Raw genomic sequence first — 19,548 nt, 5'->3', positions numbered from 1 at the left:
TGGAAGTAGGACTGAACTGTACAATGTATTTAAGTCAAACGCGCGAACCTCACAGTGACTACCGAGCCGACTGACCGCCTGGGCATCGCTGGGACAATAATGTGTGCTAGTTACAACACAAGTAATTGCAAGTTTCTCGAAAAATACTTTAAAAAATCACAAATATATTATATTCCTGTTAAAGCTCATCAAAAGGCAAATACGTTGTGATATAATGTCTATAAGCACGTCTATTAAATAAAAACACCTTAACAAAAACTAGCAATACAATTTGAGTAAAGAGTTCAGGACGTTGAAATCGCTCCTTTTGTGTTCTAATTGTACAAGAAAATACAATATTTTTATTATCTATGATAAGAGAATATATTGTTCTTTTTACCATAAAGCACCAACACTTTATTAGAAGGCGGTGATAATCTGAAATTTCATGGATTAATGAGGGCCACAAACACAGGTCTAATGAGCCCTGTTGTAAAATTGAGGCTCAGACTAAAGGGAGCGGAGGAGGGGGGGTGATGTAGGGCGCGTCATGATTCGAGTGGCCCGACCTTTCGTTATCTGTACACTAAACGTACACTATGGTCAGCGTTTTCTGCAGCTGAGGAGAGTAAGGCGTTCGACAATAAAACCGGCTAGACATGTATAAGAACAAATGGCGTCGGAAAACTACACAATATACGCATAAGATTGATGCAGCTACAAGCTACAAATGGCCTACCAGATTTAGATTACAGGAGTTTACGCTTGGGAGTAATATTTTCGAATCTCATGCTCTGTTCAATCTGTTGTGATGAAAATTTTACTTAATCTTACACCACGTACAAGACGTAGGTAGATTCTGTGATAGTGCTTGCAAGCCTTGCATGTATACTCGCCCGGCATGGCCGAGCGCGTAAGGCGTGCGACTCGTAATCCGAGGGTCGCGGGTTCGCGCCCGCGTCGCGCTAAACATGCTCGCCCTCCCAGCCGTGGGGGTGTATAATGTGACGGTCAATCCCACTATTCGTTGGTAAAAGAGTAGCCCAAGAGTTGGCGGTGGGTGGTGATGACTAGCTGCCTTCCCTCTAGTCTTACACTGCTAAATTAGGGACGGCTAGCACAGATAGCCCTCGAGTAGCTTTGTGCGAAATTCCAAAACAAACAAACAAACAAGCATGTATTCTTAGGCCTACTGACTGATACTTAGGAAATATCGCTTAGATCGAAAAGCCTAGAAGCACCCCTATATTAAAGATATACATTTCGGCTACTGAAAAAGCCTACATCTAGGCCTAACTATGTTTCTGGACTAGTTAGTGTTGGTTACTCGGTTTGTAGAACATCGGTAACAGAACGAAAATGAAAGTTGAAGGCCCTGAGTTTTAAAGCCATGCTCAATATAAATACTACTGGAGGAAACTGTCATTGATTAATTATGAAAAGTAAAATTTCAATAGATGTTATATCTACATTATTCTTTAATACGAAGTTGTTTTATTACTTATTTTCTGAAAGACTAAAAAACTTAATTTTGTTACCAAATTATTCACTTGTTCTACTGTCTGAACTCTAATAGCGAACTTTTGTGTTACATTTTAGTAATCTCTCTCACCTTATGTTAAAAATAAAATAAATTTTGAAGTGAATTTTTTTCCACAATTTCGATCATCTTTTGCTATTTTTTTTTACTTAAATGCTGACGCTGTTATAACAGTGAATGAATTTAATTTAGCCTATATTTATACACGTGCAGGAAAACAGATCTCGTTCCAACAGCGTGAAAAGCATTCAAACCTTTGTTTTAATGATCGTTCGATTAATATAATCACAGAATATTTGGGTGAGTAGCCTAAAGACTGGTTGCACATTTAAATTAAATGTTTAACTGTGAGATCTTAGGAGTCTGGTCATTTACTGATTTCTAATACCAGAAATACTTTTGAATATAATTAAAGGGTGCAGTAAAATTTGTTTCTATACTGTGTTAAATAAAGGTAAATTGCTTGTTGATAAATCAAATACCAGTTGTTCTTATCCGCTTTTAAAATACCAGTTGTTTTGCTAAAGCACAATGCGTAAATTAGCATATATAAAAAGTTTTAAAATATTAACTATAACTTATAGTAACATGCAATAATATATATGAAAATAGTCAGTAACTATATTATAACATTGTGTTATTAATGTTTGTTAATTTAAAAAGAATCGCCATTAAGCCTATTTCTTTACTTCATTTAGGCTTAGTCTATTGTATGTAACTTTGTCTTAGGGTTTACATTGTGAATTTAAGCTAATCAAATTCGTGTTTAAACCAAAAAGTGTTAAGTTGATTATTGGACTTAACGTAAGGCATAATAATATCCATAGTTATTTTATATTATATCATTACATGGTTTTTATTGTAACACTGAGATTGAAAAAGTGAGTCTTTGCTTAACGCAGCGGTTGGAGGTAAGCGGAATATGACGATTTAATATTCCGTTTAGATAAATACCAAAAGACGTAATATAAGGTCTTACTTAAGCTAACATCAAGAATACTTGGTTGTAAACTTCGTTTATTTCTATTATTGAGTCATTGCTTAGTAACTTAATAAATTTTTCATTTGTAGATTATGTTTTCTCCCTGTCACACAGCCACAGGTTATTGTATTTATAATTTTATGCGAAATTTAGCATAGCCGAATTTATAAAGTTAAACCTATTTGCACATTAGCGGTACAAGCGTATTGAATATTACATAAAATATCTATTATGTACATACGCGAGATTGCTGCTAAATGAGATTCAAAGCCTATCTCAGAAGTTAAATGATTTTTACATTATTATATTTATTAAAATTTGTTTTTATTTAATTTAGTAATTGATAATGTTATGGAGTAATGCATTAATACATAAAAGTTCAATCGTTACTATTTTTCTTTGTTTTTAACATTAGTTCGGTTTATAATAATATCTTTTTACTCTTTTAATTACTTTTGTAAGTTTTGTTTTAAAACCTTTTGTATTTAAGTTTAATCCAAGAACAAGATCAACAGTGCAGTTGAAATTACTATAAAATTAGTTATTATTTAACTCTATTAATTAAAACCAAAAGCAGAAGACTGAGTTAGGAAATCGCTTGATTTTTGCGAAAGGCTTTGCACCTCATTCCTAGCAGTTTTGAATAATAGACATTTTCTTGTCAGATTTTAAATCTTTGTTGAGAAGGTACTGACAATGGTAACTTATTTCTGTGTTGCAAGAATTTTTTTAAAAGTGACGTTATTTATTAGTTTTCTAATGTCTAAATGCATTCAGCGCACAAACACTCAAATAGCATCAGTGCATTGCAGGCGAAATAGTAAGATGAAAATCGTACATTTTCGTCCTTCCGTATCCTGTCAATAAGTCAATGAAAGTCTTTCTTGACCATTATAGATATGGCAGTTATTTGTTTATATTACACCCGTATTATCTACTTTTAAACTGAATAGATTTGTCATCCTCAATTTTGTAAGGAATGATGTTAGAAATCGGCTCCGAATATTGTGATTTATTCAATATATAGGCTTTCTCTGATTTTAATTTGTGACCTATTACAGAACGCAGTTGACACTTATTTTATTAGGCGCGTTCAAGTTCTCTGTAATCAGTCGTAGTGAGATGAGGGGTGATGAATTATTCGAGTTAATATTTGACTGAGATCTGTCACTTAACTGAATTCATAATTGTTTTTCATGTTAAGCTTATTTTGAAATTCCTGGTGTAACGTTAGTATGAAATTATAATCCACATATTAACTTGTTTGTTTGGTGTTAACCTCAAAGTAACATGAAGGACTATCTGTGCTATGCCTACCACAGGTATCGAAACCCAGTTTTCGGTGTTATAATATTTCTAACTTTCCGCTAAGCAACTCGAATGCCATCTACAAACGAGGTATAATCCATGTTGTAAATCGAATCCACAGTTTTGTTGCAAAAATAAGAAAATTGAAAATTAACAGCTTTTCATGCCTAAATTACATCAATATTGTCCAATTAACTTTCAAACAAATAACGCGGCCCAAAATGCGATATTGCAACAAAGGGACAGAAACCTTGGATCCTCAGATTCATCAAATTGTGCTCGAGCCAGGTTTTTATTTTTTAATTATATAAAATAATATTTAAGGTAAGGTGTATACGATGCCACCTCTATTAAATTTATGGTGCTGGTAAATTATGTATAATTAGATTATTTGTCCATATATAAAACGTAACAGTAATCGAAATATCATTAAGAAATATAACATTATTAATTTCAGCTGATATTGACGAAAAGAGGTATGGCCAGGTACCGAAAACCGGAACGTGTTACACATGTGCTTTCTGGGTCTGATGAGTATGTAGAATTGAAGAAAAGAGATGAAGAACCTGCGGATAAACTGGATCCAAACTTAGGTATCATTAAATCGATGCCCAAGCTCGAACCTGAGGAAATGTAAGTTGTTTTGTTTTTGAAAAAAATATCACACGCATATATTTAACTCTTCATTATGATAGTCCTTTTAAACTATATTTACATCTTATTTTTGAATGAAAAGTTTATTGCTTATTATTGCGTTAAACGTGCTTGAGTGTAAATATGGGAAGTTAACAAGTTGTGTGAATGATTTTTAGTGCATGTTTTACTAAATCTGTTCTAGGGTCGCTTGACTCACAAACTGCGGGTTGTGGATTCAAATCCTACTATTCATTGATTAACAAATAGCTCAATAGGTGGCGATGGGTGGTGTCTTTCTTGTGCTTTTACACTCTTATATTATGGACAGATAGCGCAGATAACCCTCGTGTGGATTTACTAGAAATTCAAAATAAACAAATTTATTCTATTAAAAGAGAATGGCCTCATTCATGTTCTAGAATAATTATTGACGCATCACGTATTTAAAATATCTTTGAACTTATATTCAGATAATATATTTTGTGAAAAGGATAAATAATGCGCGACGTATTACTCATGAAAATATTTGGTTTTAATTACGCTACTACGAATTCACTGGGCAAACAAGACTGTTACTAACATATTTTTCTCTGAACAGAAGATTTCAGAATTATTCAAGTCTGCATAAAAAATATTATCTTAACAACAAGGTATACGGTATAAAAAATCAGTAGCTGTAAAACATATTATTGTAGATTGAGAAGATGAAAGTGCACGCAAATAGAAAAAATTACACAATCTAAAGCACACGTAGCATATATTATTAAGGTAATTAAATACGAAGAGTAATAATTAAAAATTACATGTAATTGTTTGTTTAACTGTTGCTTATTTTTTATGTATTGTATAATAGTTTGCACTAGAAACTAGTTTTATAAAATTTACTGTTCCCACTTCTGTCTCTTTATAACTTTTTGTTTGAATTACTGAATATTTTGTATCTGTTTCTATCTATAAATGCTCAACGCCAGCTTTGAGGTTAAGGTTTATTGCTAATCTTGTGTTAATTTACTTCTATTATTGACTTAACATATTATTAGAATAAAATAAGAGTGAATCTCCTGTTATCCATTTCTACCTGAACTGAAGATGGCTATTTTGCATTATTTTATTATATGTGTATTTTCTTATAGCAAAGCCACGGCGGACTATTAGTTGTGTTCACCGAGGAGAATCAAACACTTGATATTAGCATTGTAAATTCGAAGACCAGGGGACTAGTTTATTACAATAATATCAGTTGTTTTCCTTTCTTTTTTTCGCGAAATGTTAAAAGTGATTAGCATTGAATGCTGATTTATAGCATTAGATTTGATTACTATACGAAATGGAATGTCTAATATTTTTATTAATAATTCTGAACTCTTCATATTGAGGATTGTAACGAATTTACTGATATTTTAAAACCTACACTTTTTTCAGTTTGATTTATGTGAAGTACGTTGTTGGATGTATATTGCACAAGTTCCATCCGTTCTTTAAATATGTAGAAGATTCTCGACAGCAAGAATCAACAATATACAGTTTATGAAACAGTAACGTGTCTTCGAACATTGTTGAACATTTGAGAATCTCGCTTTAAAGTATATAAATTGACGCGAGGAGAGACGAAACAGAATATTTTTGGTTGTTAAAGTCAGTATACTTTAAGCTTCAGAAGCTACAATTGTGATAAACGTTTACCAATCGGAAAACTACAGATATTTGACCAGGAATTTTTATAGATTTCGAACATTACAAACCGTTTAACTTCAGTGAATTAATTTCGGACGTTATCATTTCTATAAAGACATTAAATATCTTCATCCATAAAAAGTCCACTTGTAAGTAGGGTGAAGCCAACCAAGCGAAGTGTAAAAATAGCAACTCATAATTAATTTGCTAGTTAAGGACTTAGACCGTCGATAAAATATTCAGTTCTATACCAGATAGAAGACTTAATATAGTTTGTAACTTTGTAAAACTCTTGTGTGTAAAACAATATTTGTAACAACCGTTATTATAAATTATGTTGTTGTTTCTATATAAAAATATATTTGTGTTAAGAAAGAAAACTGTGTGTATCAATCTTGTTGGCAAATATTGTAAATTTATACATATCAAAATTCAATTAACTTCAAAATTAAAATTAAAATTTCTGGCTGTTTGAAATCGTATTAAGTAATGTACTTTACAGTAAATTTTAGGTTAGTCCGAGTTAAATTATAATATGTAACATAATAAATTGGGAGCTCTTGTCCCAGATCTGAATCAAAGACAATTTGTAGTAAAATAAAATTCAAATTTTAATTCAAGTTGTATTTACCAGTGTCAACAAGATCTGATCATGTGTGATTCAAGATTCCTTTGAATCACCCTTCCTCAAACAACTAGAAAAATATAGCAAAAGTTAACTGCTTGAAATTGCCAAAATTTTAGAATTAGAGGTTAAAAAATCAATGAGAAAAAAATGAACTAAAAATGTATTATTGAAATATTAGTCAATGATGATCTGTTGTCTGAGATAGCATTAGGGGAATACTCTAGTGTCTCCACTAACCAACCAGAGTTGAATGATAAAGGTAAGTTAGAAATCCAGTTAAAGCTAAAACAAATTCAATTAATATGTAATTCGTCCACGAAAAAAAAGAGGTTTATTTCGATCGATGGTATAATTCTGATATGTTTTATATTTTATGTAATGTTCCAAAATTAAGTAAATTGTAAAGGTTTAAATTTGCTTTCATAACCAATTCATTTTGGACTAAAATTTGAATGACATCTTAACATAATCATTACGAAGTTATATCTGTTTGACATGTGAAACTTTATGAACGTTAGTTTTCAAAGGTTATTACTCATTTCTGTATCGATGTTTATTTGTTTTAGAAATGACATTCTAGAAAGACGATCAACTTTAAAATCTTTCAAGCCAGGTTTATCAGAGGTTAATGAACTTGATAACGAATCTACCCCTGTAGTACTGGCTCTGGGTGGAATCAATACGGCACGACCAGATGAATACTTAAATAGTATGTAATTGTTCAATAGTATTTAAAATTTTAAATAGCTTAGAAACATATTTTGCAGTTACTTCTATAATTAATAACAGAAATTTGAATGAATAGCTCAGTTACAAAAACAGCATAAAACTATTCTTATTTGGTCTCAGTCTGTTAATATTTTTACTTCCTGTAATAAACCAGAACTTGACGTCATTATAGTTTAAAACGTTAGAAAATTTGCCTGGCTGCTACATATCACTATCAGTCATGGAATGAATCGTAATGATTTTTATTGTTTTTGATAATATCTAGCTTTTCCTTAATAAAGCATAAAGTTGAAATATTGAATTAACTTTCTGAAAAGAAATCATTACTAATTTTTCATCTTACTAGCCTTTTTATTTTTACGTAATACTACTGATAATATTGTTTTAAAAAGCCTTAATACATGAAATACAACATAATTTATTTATTATCCGGAAAGTTCCGGGGTTGTTGGTAGCTTTACGGACTTACAATGCTAAGATACGGGAATCGATTCCCAATAATAGATCCAGTACAGATAGCTTATTGTGTATCTTTGTGCTGTATATACCAAACAAACTTGAAGTTTCTTGTGAAGACATAATCATCCTTTGCAAGGAATTTGATTAGCATCTTTTTTCTTTGTGTAGTGATCAGACAGCTAACATTATTGTCTGATAAACTTAAAATCCTAATTCAATTTTCTGCTCATTTTATGGTCACCTGATTACCATACGATATCCCTACACTCAGAAGTAGGCTTAGGTATAATTTTCGAATTTTCATTAATAACAGCCTCTGTATAGAGGCTTTCCATAAATACTTGAATGTTATTGAACATTCAGTTAATCATAATAGTCTAGATCATATTCCAAATTGAACTTTTTTTGTAGGTAAAATTAACCTGTTGCAGATAAATTTCAACTTTTGGTTATTAACCGTTATTTAGTATAACCCATAAACACTTTAAAATAGTCTGATCCCGGTAATTGTTGAAATAATGTGAATGTTGTAATGGTGCACTGAATGACAAAATATGCCACTCATTTGTAACTTGCTTTAAACGACTAATGTGACTCGTAATCGAAGGCAGATTTCAAGACAATTTAAGCATGACGGTTATTCTTTTATTAGCAGGTGGATCAGTTGGTAAAATGTGTGTATAATGGGTAAGATACTAGAACATTTCTTTACTGATGTCGAATTTTCGAGTGTAACAGATTTCCTGTTATGCATTTGTTTTAATAATTACGTTTGTTTCAGTTTAATGCGTGTAACGTATATTGTTAAATATGTATTGCGCAAGTCCCTCCTGTTCTCCAAATAGAGGATATGGGTATTATGAAAACACTACCGTATATTTGAATACTATTGAACTTTCGAGAATCTCCCATAGTGAGTATGAAAGCTAGCTATCGCAAGACGTAGGAAGACAGTAATAGTATATTCTTAAGTTTCTTACACTCACTAAACTATTAGCTCCGAAAGCTGTTATCGTGATAAACGCTTATTATTCAGAAAACTATGGATATTTCACCAGAAACGTTTACAGATTTCGAACATTATGAATCGTTTAACTTCAGAGAATTAGTTTTGGACGTTAGTACTTTTACGAGGACATTAGATATCTATATTTCTCTTTGAAATGTAACTTTCTAAACCATGTTAGGCCAAACAAGTAGGCCCTGCATGGCTAGGTGGTTAAGGCACTCGACTCGTAATCCGAGGGTCGTGGATCCGAATCCTCGTTACTCCAAACATGCTCGCCCTTTCAGCTGTGGGTGCGTTATAATGTGACGGTCAATCCCACTGTTTGTTAGTAAAAGAGTAGCCCTAGAGTTGACGGTGGGTGGTGATGACTAGCTGCCTTCCATCAAGCCTCAACACTGCTAAATTATGGACGGCTAGCGCAGGTATCCCTCGTGTAGCGTTGGGCAAAATTTAAAAATAAACAAACAAACTTGAAATACTTGTCATCGATGATTTGTTGTCTGAGGAAGCATTCTACTAGCGAATCAGAGTTGAGTGATAAAGATAAGTTAGAAATCCAATTAAAATTCAAACAAATCGAGCTTGAACCAGCCCACATCGAACACCAGAAAGAGCAAGCCCACATTGAAGCCCAGAAAGAACAAGCTTGTATCAAAGCAGAAGTAAAAAGTAAACGTTTCGAGGCTGTACAAGCCCGCATCGAATCTGAAAGAGAACGTATCTCGAGGCTGAGCAAGGCTATATCGAAGCAGAGAAAGAAATTTGGCTGAAACAAGGAAATTAAACTCAACTCCGATCGACCAAGGCAAAATCTCAACTTTGTATTAAATCGATATATTAAAGTACCACCAATTAACAAAGTGAAGTTGATAAATATTTCCAACATTTGAGAAAGTTACACCCTTGTGCAAATTAATTGAAACAAGACGGAAAATTACGATTTTTTTCAAGTTTTTGCGTTTTATTTTTGAGAATCCAAAAATTACTCACAAATTAATACATGATATGACACACTTTATTTTTCAGAAGATTATTAATCCGCTTTGGCATCGAGTCCACTAGTTGACTGCAATCTTTACTAATTCTTGGATCGCGGTACCACACCTCAATTGTGGTTTCAATTAGCTTATCTTTCATAGTACAGTCTTTTCCCCGAAGTCTTTCTTTACGAATCGCCCAAAATTTTCAATAGGATTTAAGTCCAGAGAGTTTCCAGGCCAGTCCAGCACCTTTATTCGCGTCGTAGTCATAAAATTCTTCACAAGTTTCGATGTGTGGCACAGAACCAGATCTTGCTGAAAAATGCCAGATACATCTGGAAATCTCTTTTCCAATTCTGGAGCAACTCTTCTCTGCAAAACTTCGATGTAGTGTGGTCCTCGCATCATACCTTCTACGATATGTAAGCCTCCGACGCCATAGTAACTGAAAAACCCCAAAACATCTTCTTCAAGGGATGTTTTACGAACTGACTAATGTGAGATTCTCGAAGTTTCTCACCTGGAGATCTGCGAACATGCAGACTTTTTTACCCTGTACGAAGAAATGAGTCTCGTCACTCAATAGCACCTTTCTCCATTGTTCTTGCGTCCAGTTCTTGTATTTCAGACCACATTGATACCGTTTTTTCTTCATTGAATTGGTAAGAAGTTGTTTTTTGACTGGTCTCCTTGCCCTTCGACTGACATCAAGAAGCCTACGACGAACCGTTGAAGAGCTGACTTTTATTCCTTTGACCTCCAAATCTTTTTTTATGGCGTCAATTGTCTTTCGTGGATCTTTCACACTCTCTCTAACCACGTACGCGTCGTCTCTTGTCGTTGTTTTCCCTTTTCGGCCACATCTTTCTTTACGTTTCGGACTGATAGATCCGGTACTCACCTTGGCCTTGATCACACGGCTGACGGTCGATAGGCTTACACCAACAACGTCCACGATTTCCCTGTAAGTCATGCCGGTGTATTCCTGCAGTGTCACAATCTTTGTACGCTTTCTAGGAGTCACGTCCATTGTGTATGACGGCTGAAAGACAACTGATTAGCAGTAAAAGAAATAGCCTCATTTTTGAGAAAAGTCTAACGCAATTTCGAATGACGTAATATTCCTCAAAATTTCGTCATATATCCTAAAAATAGATCAACCGTACTGCAAAACACAGCTAATGACGCCGTCTGTGTGAAAAAATGACTATTAAAGGAAATCAGCGGGTCCAGAGAACCTACACCGGCCGTCATGCTGAAAATATTGTAAAATGACCATTTGTTTTAATTAATTTGCACAAGGGTGTATCCAGACCGGGGAATGACCAACCAAAAAATCGTCATTATTGTTACAAAGTGTTCTAACTGGTAAAGCACAAGAAGGTTATGCTGCCGTCTCTGTAAAAGATTGTACAGGTTATGATAAGTTTAAATTAGCTGTTCTCAAAGCATGCTAGTTAGTACCAAAACTTATCATAAAACGTTTTTAGGTTATCGCAAGCAAAATAGCCAAATTTATATGGAATCTGCCCACGAAAACAGAGGTTTATTTCGATCGATGGTGTAATTCTATGCATATTGGCAACAGTTTCGATAAATTAAGACAATTATGTTCAATTTAAAAATTTAAACGCTGTATAAGTTACAACCTCAAATCTTCGATGAAAAGAAAATTGAAACACTACAGGAAGCAGCTGCTCTTTTCAGTTATCACACAAAAAACCACTTTTCATTAAAATAAATTCCTGCCATCTAAGCAAAAATTTGTACCTGTTCAGTTCACTGAAGATGAGAATTCTTATAAAAACTTCAGCTCCTCTAGTTCGAAATCTTGAGACAGTCAAGATAAAAGCTCATCAAAACCTGCCTGCCATTTCAGTAAAAGAAAGCCTGGTCATATTATTTCCGATTTTTAGAGTTTGTACAGAAAAAGAAGGCAACACCCAGTGCATTGCGTCCATATATGGACATATTTTCACCAGATCACTTGATGTTGTTGATTTGGCTACTAGTTAAAGGGCTGATGTAGTTAGAGAGGAATTTAAACCTTTTATGTCTGTTAGTTCTCTGTCTTTGACAAATGGACACTGCTAATCCCATACTCATGCGTATTTTACGTGATACTGGGGCTACTCAGTGATTGTTGTTGTAAGGTATACTGCCTTTAGATTACAGTTCTGCTACTGGTGAGTCTTATCGCTGAGGATATTGAGGGTGACTTCCTTAATGTCCTTCTTAATAACATTTGCTTAACATCAGACCTAATTTCATGACAAGTTGGAGTTGAAGTAAGATCTACTCTGCCAATTAAAGCTGTATCATTATTGTGAAAAGACTTGGCTGGGGGATAAGTTTTTGCCGCACGCAAAGTGGTTAGCGATATCAACACTGTTTTATCTAAAGATGATGTCAAGGAGAATACAAACGTGTTTTATTCATTTGCTGTGATTGGAGCTCAGGCTAAGAAACATAGTCAGTAACAAAGGATGGGCATATATTCAGAGAATGATATTACATATTTGTCTCAGTCATTTTTTGGGGTTCGAGCGACCTTATGAATGTCTTGCTGACCTACTGAGAATTCATTGGTGAGTGACAGTGATGAACGTGAGGGTTGGCCTTGTGAAGTTCCGTTGGCGGGAAGTAAACTGATCACAGAGCATTAAAAGGATCCTCAGTTCTCTTCACTATTTAAATATGCATTCCTAAAATATGAACTGAAGAAAGTTTCACATGATTATTCATGATGACAACTAACCCACTTGAAGTAAAAATGTATTCTAAAGATGGCTGATATGGGTATTAAAACTTTAACTGAAATAAAATACACAACGACGTTTGGACTTTCTTAGGTCATCTTCAGGTTAACAAAGAGAGTTTGCAAGTGACCATTGCTGGGCACATGTTTTCGAGAAGAGAGCGTAAACAGGTACGATATTGTAGAGGGCATTACTGTTAGATGTTATATTATTAATTATTACAGATATAAAGGCATTCCTTTGTATTGGTTCAATTTTGGTTTGAGTTGTTGTATAAGTAGGTCTTTTTAATTTTGCATTTATTTGTATTTGTTTCCCTACTTATTATGTCAGTGTTTTCTGTTGTTATGTTGTGCTTGTTTGATTTGCGTTGTTCAAAAACGCGCGGTGTTTTTTTTTTATGTTCATTTAATCTGGTTTTCATTTTTCTGCTCGTTTCTCCAATTGTTTGTTTGTTTGTTTTCGAATTTCGCACAAAGTTACTGGAGAGCTATCTGTGCTAGCCGTCCCTAATTTAGCAGTGTAAGACTAGAGAGAAGGCAGCTAGTCATCACCACTCACCGCCAACTCTTGGGCTACTCTTTTACCAATGAATAGTGGGATTGACCGTCACGTTATAACGCCCCCACGGCTCGGAGGGCGAGCATGTTTGGCGCAACGGGGATGCGAACCCGCGATCCTCAGATTACGAGCAGCACGCCTTAACATGTTTGCGTTTCTCCAATACAGAAGTTGTTACATTGTATTTTATAGGGGTTCGATTCCCCTCGGTGGGCTGAGCAGATAGCCCGATGTGGCTTTGCTATAAGAAAACAACACACATACACACTTGTATTTTATAAATAATGTTGGTGTTATTTTTGTCGGTGTAGTTTATGCATGGTATCGTACTTTAGTTTTGTACATGGTTTTTGAATGAATTTAGTGTTTACTGGAATGTTGTAAGTTTTTCCAAATGTTGGTTATTTTTTGTTAATATCGGAAATATATGGTATGCAGCAGTGTAAGATTTTATAGTTTGTTGTTTCTTGGAATTTATCATTGTTTGTTATTGGCTGTGTTGTTAGTCTGTGTGTGTAATTTTTTCAACGGATTTTCAAGGAAATTTTTTGATGTTGATGAAGTGTTATTTTGTTGATTTCATCATTAATTTTGTCGGTGAGCGTAGTTTTGTTTCTGTGTTAATATGTTGAATTATCGTTTTGTTTTATGTGCTAATTCCCCGGGAATGTATAGTCAGTTCAGTGTGGGTGATTGTTCTGTGGATTTCTGTTTCGAATTGTGCATCAGTTCTTGTGACTTTGAAATTGTGAAAAATTATTTGGGTAGTTTTCTCGTGTTCACATGTGAACGTAATGTTGGGGTATATAAAATTAACGTGGTTGAAAACAATTGTGTATGTGTGTTCTGTAGATGTGAATCCAGCAATTGTATAGTCAATATATCTGTCCCATTTTAGCGTGGGCGTAAGACTAAATTAATCGCTTGAGATTCAATCTGTGTCATGAAAACGTTGGCTAGAACTGGTGACACGGGATTGCCCATATTTAAGCCATTTATTTGTATGTAGTTCTGTTCATTGTACATAAAGTTAGTTTTGGTGATGGTGAACTTTACAAGAGTTGCTAATTGGTTACTGGGGATGTGTATTAATGGGTTGGAGTCTTGGATAAAAAGTTCTATAGTTATTTTATAGGCTTCGGTAGCTGAGACTTCTGTGAAGAGGGAGATTACATCAAAATTTACCATTAAGGCTTTATGGTTTAGCTGATGAAGAATAAATATAAAGTTAAAAAATGTCTTTGAAAAAGGTGCTGGCTGATGTTACATATGTTGAAAATGCCCGCACTATGTATATTCGACCAAAACTACAATTTCTGTAAAGAAAACACCGACGTACTAAGTAGGGAAACAAATACAAACAAACGCAAAATCAAAGAAGCCCTACTTATTCCATTACGCAAACCAAAATTAAACCAATATAAAGAAACACCTTTATACCTATACTAATTAATAATGTAACTGCATCGCCCCTACATTATCATCCCTAAGACATGTGCCTGATATCGGTCAGTTGCAAGCTCGTTTTTTTAACCTGAAGATAACCTAAGAAGATCGAGTCGTTATGTATTTTATTTTAATTAAATTTTCAACACCTCTACCAACCGTCTTTAGAATGCATTTTCAAATGGTTACTTTTCCAAAAGACCCGACATGGTCAGGTGGTTAAGTCACTCGACTCGTAATCTGAGGGTCGCGGATTCGAATCCCCGTCACACCAAACATGCTCGCCCTTTCAGCCGTGAGGCGTTATAATGTGACGGTCAATCTCACTATTCGTTGGTAAAATAGTGGCCCAAGAGTTAGCGGTGAGTAGTGATGACTAGCTGCCTTCACTCTAGTCATAACACTGCTAAATTAGGGACGGCTAGCGTAGATAGCCATCATGTAGCTTTGCGCGCAGTTTAAAAAACGGACAAACAACTTTTGCAAAAATAATGTGCTCATGAGAAAAATGGAGACCACCTAATGTACCAGCTTCAGAGGATCGTGCTTTAGTTCATCAAGTCGTTGTTTCAAAAGCATATCGTTCTGATGTATTGAGAGTGAACCATGAACTTCCCATAGAAGGTTATTCAGGTGTCAACAAGATATGTGACAAAATTATGAGACATTTAACTTGGCCAAAAATTAGGCAAGATGTTTCTCAGTTTTCTAAAATTTGTCATACATCTTAATTGGTCGGGAAACCTCACCAAAAGTTGCTGTTGCTCTTTTAAAACTTATCCCAATGTTAGAAGAACCCTTCAGTCGCGTGATTATTAATGTGTTTGACCTTTACCAAACCTCAAACAGGAAACCAGTATTTGTTGACTATCATATGCGTATTCAATCGATTATCTGAAGCTATTCTCTTAAGAAACATTTTGGGAATTTCTAGGGTTTTGATCAATTTCTTTACTTTTGTTGGGTTCCCCAAAGAAATTCAGTTTGATTATGGATCGAATTTTATGTTTGGGTTGTTTTAATAGGTTGTTTACCAGCTTGGTGCTAAACAGATTAAATCTGTTGCATATCATCCTGAATCACAAGATGCTCTTGAGAGGTCCCATTTTACCTTGAAAAATATGATATGGACTTGTCTCGATAAAGAGAAGGATTGGGATGAAGGAGTTAATTTATTGTTATTTGCTGTTCGTGAGTAAGTTCAGGGTCATTAGGATTTAGCCCATTCCATTTGGTATTTGACCATTCAGTGCATGGTCCTTTGAAGTTGCTGAAGGAACAATGGTTGGAAGATGGCATGAAAGAAATGTGCTTACTGGATTACGTTTTCGAGTTATGGTCCAGACTGTGAGGTGCTTGTGAATTGGCTTGACAATAGCTGCCCAGATATGTCATATCAATATGTTGAAGCCCTATCACATCCAAGATACATCTTGAAACAGTTTAACCGTTGAGTGTTTCACTGATACTGGTGACAATCTCTTTGATTCTGACACCCGTAATTTTGAAAATATTGGAGATTAATACAAGATCAAACTGAGTAATTCTAATATTCTGGCCAGTCTTGGTTCAAAACTCGATCACTTGCCTTCTGAAGAGAAAAATCATATTGCTGATTTAATGATTGAATATTAATGTATGTTTCCGAATTTTCCTAATCAAATCAACATTGTTGTTCTTGATGTTGATATAGATAATACTTCTGCTGTAAAACATCTCTACGGTGAGAATCCAAACAATATTCATCAAATGTATAAAGAAATATCTTATATGCTGGAGAATGGCATTACAGAACCCAATAAAAGGTATTGATTTTCACCTTATGTATTGGTTCCTAAATTGGACGGCTCAGTTATATTCTAATGGATTATATCAGTACAATGTAATGCCGTTTGGGATGCAAAATTCTCAGGCAACTTTTAAGTGAACGATGAATCAATGTATCAACAATCTGTCAGATGTTGATGGTATTGTAATTTACAGTGAAACCTTGGAAGAACACTTATGTGTATTACGTGGTGTTTTTGAAAGGCTTAAGAAAATCAATTTCTGGCAAAAAGTGACATTTGTAAACCCAAAATTGTTTACTTAGGTCATGGTAAAGTTTCTCCAAGCCAAAGGTGATTGCATTGTGAACTATCTAACCCCCAACGAACAAGAAAAGTTTGATGAGAATTTTGATAATAGCTAGTCATTATAGGAAGTTTTGTAAAAATTTTGATGACATCACTGGACTGTTAACAAACTCATTGAAGAAAAATCAAAATTTCAAATTGTCTGAAACATGCTAACCTCCTTTTAAAAAGGTCAGATCTATATTTTTCACTTACTCTGTATTTATGGTACCTATCACATAAGCTGCCAACAATTGTGGTGATGGATGGTGCCATTTATTACAGTCAGGGAACAGAGGTATTGTTATTTTTATAAAACGTGTAACTATCGCCAAAAGAACTATTCAACTGTGGAAAAAGGAACATTGGCTATAGTGATAGCTTTAGAACATTAGCCAATGTGTATGTGTCTGCGTTTGAACCTATTGTCACTCACATTGATCACAACCTATTGACAGTCTTGAACCAAATGGAGGGGAAAAACTGAAGGCTGTTGCATTTATATTTAACACTACAAGAGTATGACTTGGAAGTAATCCATGTCAAAGAGGTTGATAACATCTGTGCTGATGCACTTTCACGTGCTACGTAATTTTATGATCATTAAGTTATTTCTTTTCATTGTCTTATGTATGTCATGATTTTTGAAATTGTATAATTATTTAACAGTGTATTGTATTTAATGTAATATTATCAATATATACTGGTATATAATATCTTAGTTAAAATTCTACTAACGTCAATTTTTAATTCTGTATGGAGGAATGTGTAACAGATTTACTGTTATGCATTTATTTTAATATCTACCTTTGTTTAAGTTTAACGTATGTATCGTATATTGTTAAATGTGTATTGCGCAAGTCCCGCCTGTCCTCTAAATATATAGAATATTCTTGAATGTAAAAATCAATAATATATGTTTTAGGAAAAACATTAGCGTATTTCGAATGTTGTTGAACTTTCGAGAATCTTACCTAATGCGTATAAAAGCTAGCTATCGCAATACGCAGGGAAAGAATAATAAAATATTGTTAGTCTGCTACAGTCAGTATGCTATAACACTCGGAAGCTATAATCGTGATAAACGCTTATTAATCTGAAAACTACGTATATTTGACCAGGAACGTTTATAGATTTCGAACATTACAAACCGTTTAAATTCAGAGAATTAATCTCAGACGTTAGTATTTCTACGAGAACATTGGATATCTATCTTCTTCTGTGAAAAACAAGTGCGTAAACATGTTACACCACACAAGAAAAGAATAAGCTAGCAGTCTCGTCAATTGAAATGTATCAACATAGAATAAATTCGCTCATCGTGGGACTGGACGGTCAATAAAATATTCAGTTCAGACTAAATAAGAAACTGAATATTGTTTGTGAAATTTTGTATATAAATAATTATGTGTAATAACTATTTGTAATACCGTTATTATAAATCCCATTGTGTTTTTTGTATTAAAATATATTTGAGTTAAAAAAGAAAACTGTGTGTATTAATCTTATGGGCAAATATCATAAATGTAATACATATCGACATTTAATTAACTATTAAATTGAAATTTAAATGTACGACTATTTGAAATTCTAAATGTAACATAGATAACGTAACACTAACACGAGACACTCTTGAAACGTCAACTCCAACAAAGATACAGTTCAGCAGGTAGCTCATTATAAATTATTTTTACCAGAGTCAACGAAGTTAATAACTATGTGTACTAGCTTTTTGCCATTGTACTGAAGCTTTACATCGTATAGAGGTGATTACATTACATAAAACGATTTTGGAGTGCCAAGCACGTCATTAGAGTCCATGCGGCCACGTCCAGTAATACTCTTTCTAATGACCGTTATTCTTGACAATAACCCAGCAGTGTAGTTTTTTTTTAAGTCTTCGTCAAAAAGATGTTATATCTAAAACTTTTCTTGCTTTCCTTAATTCAGCGATCTTGTACGGTCGTCTGATAGAGCATGAGTAGACGTAGCAATATGACTGTAACGATGTGGTGAGGCTCCAAAATGTTTAAATATAGCGTATTTAACCCCTACAAGAGGTCTTTGGATAGTGTTTTTGTGTTGTTACAGAATAGGTGTTTACTAGCTTCAGAAAAGGATTTCTTTGTTTTTTTGAAGTTAAACAAAAAACTACACAATGGCCTATCTGTCCTCTTTCCACCATGGGTATCAAAGCCCGCTTTCTAACGTTTAAGCTCGAAAACATACCGCTATGTCACTGGAGGACTTAGAAAAGGAAGGTGTAATTTGTTTTAGATGGTGATGCATAGATGTGCCCAGCATTTAAAGGTAAATCTTGTCACTTACTTTATCATCGAGAAGCAAAATAAGTTGAAAAAATTCCAAAACTGTTATATTAGCCAGCTATTCACGAGAGAAAAATAAATATTTACGCTTTCAGAAAACTTGATTTCTATGTTTATAATTCACTTCTTTCTAAGCTAAATGAAAAAAATTACGTTTTCTACGTAGATAATTATTATTTTTCACAAAAGATAAACAGAATTTTGCTTTATAACAAATAAATACTTTTTTTTTTTGCCTAATGATAATATGTATACTTATATCGTTGCATCGGTTACTGAATGATTCTAGAAAATTCAGTGTTTGGTTGTTTTCTGACTTTAAACTGGAAAGATGGTCTGTCTCCCAATAAAGTGAAGAAAGTGTCCCTTTTTATATATGTGGATTCTCGGGTATACAGATCACCTTCAGGCAATAAT

At 33.9% G+C, this 19,548-nt stretch overlaps 1 protein-coding gene across 1 annotated transcript in view; it reads left to right on the top strand.

Annotated features, from left to right (window-relative positions):
• The first annotated feature begins 4,287 nt into the window (after positions 1–4,287).
• The window catches only part of LOC143222874 (alpha-scruin), a 39,785-nt gene continuing 24,524 nt past the window's right edge, over positions 4,288–19,548 (top strand). Inside the window, exons 1-2 of the mRNA XM_076449996.1 lie at positions 4,288–4,442; positions 7,314–7,456. Coding sequence (XP_076306111.1) covers positions 4,288–4,442; positions 7,314–7,456 — 298 coding nt within the window. The remainder of the gene's footprint in view (positions 4,443–7,313; positions 7,457–19,548) is intronic.

This window comes from Tachypleus tridentatus, chromosome 8 (assembly GCF_004210375.1).
Source record: "Tachypleus tridentatus isolate NWPU-2018 chromosome 8, ASM421037v1, whole genome shotgun sequence".
NCBI classification, from domain to species: domain Eukaryota; kingdom Metazoa; phylum Arthropoda; class Merostomata; order Xiphosura; family Limulidae; genus Tachypleus; species Tachypleus tridentatus.
The sequence above is the reverse complement of the archived record's forward strand: the minus strand, read 5'-3'. Positions and strand labels throughout refer to the sequence as shown.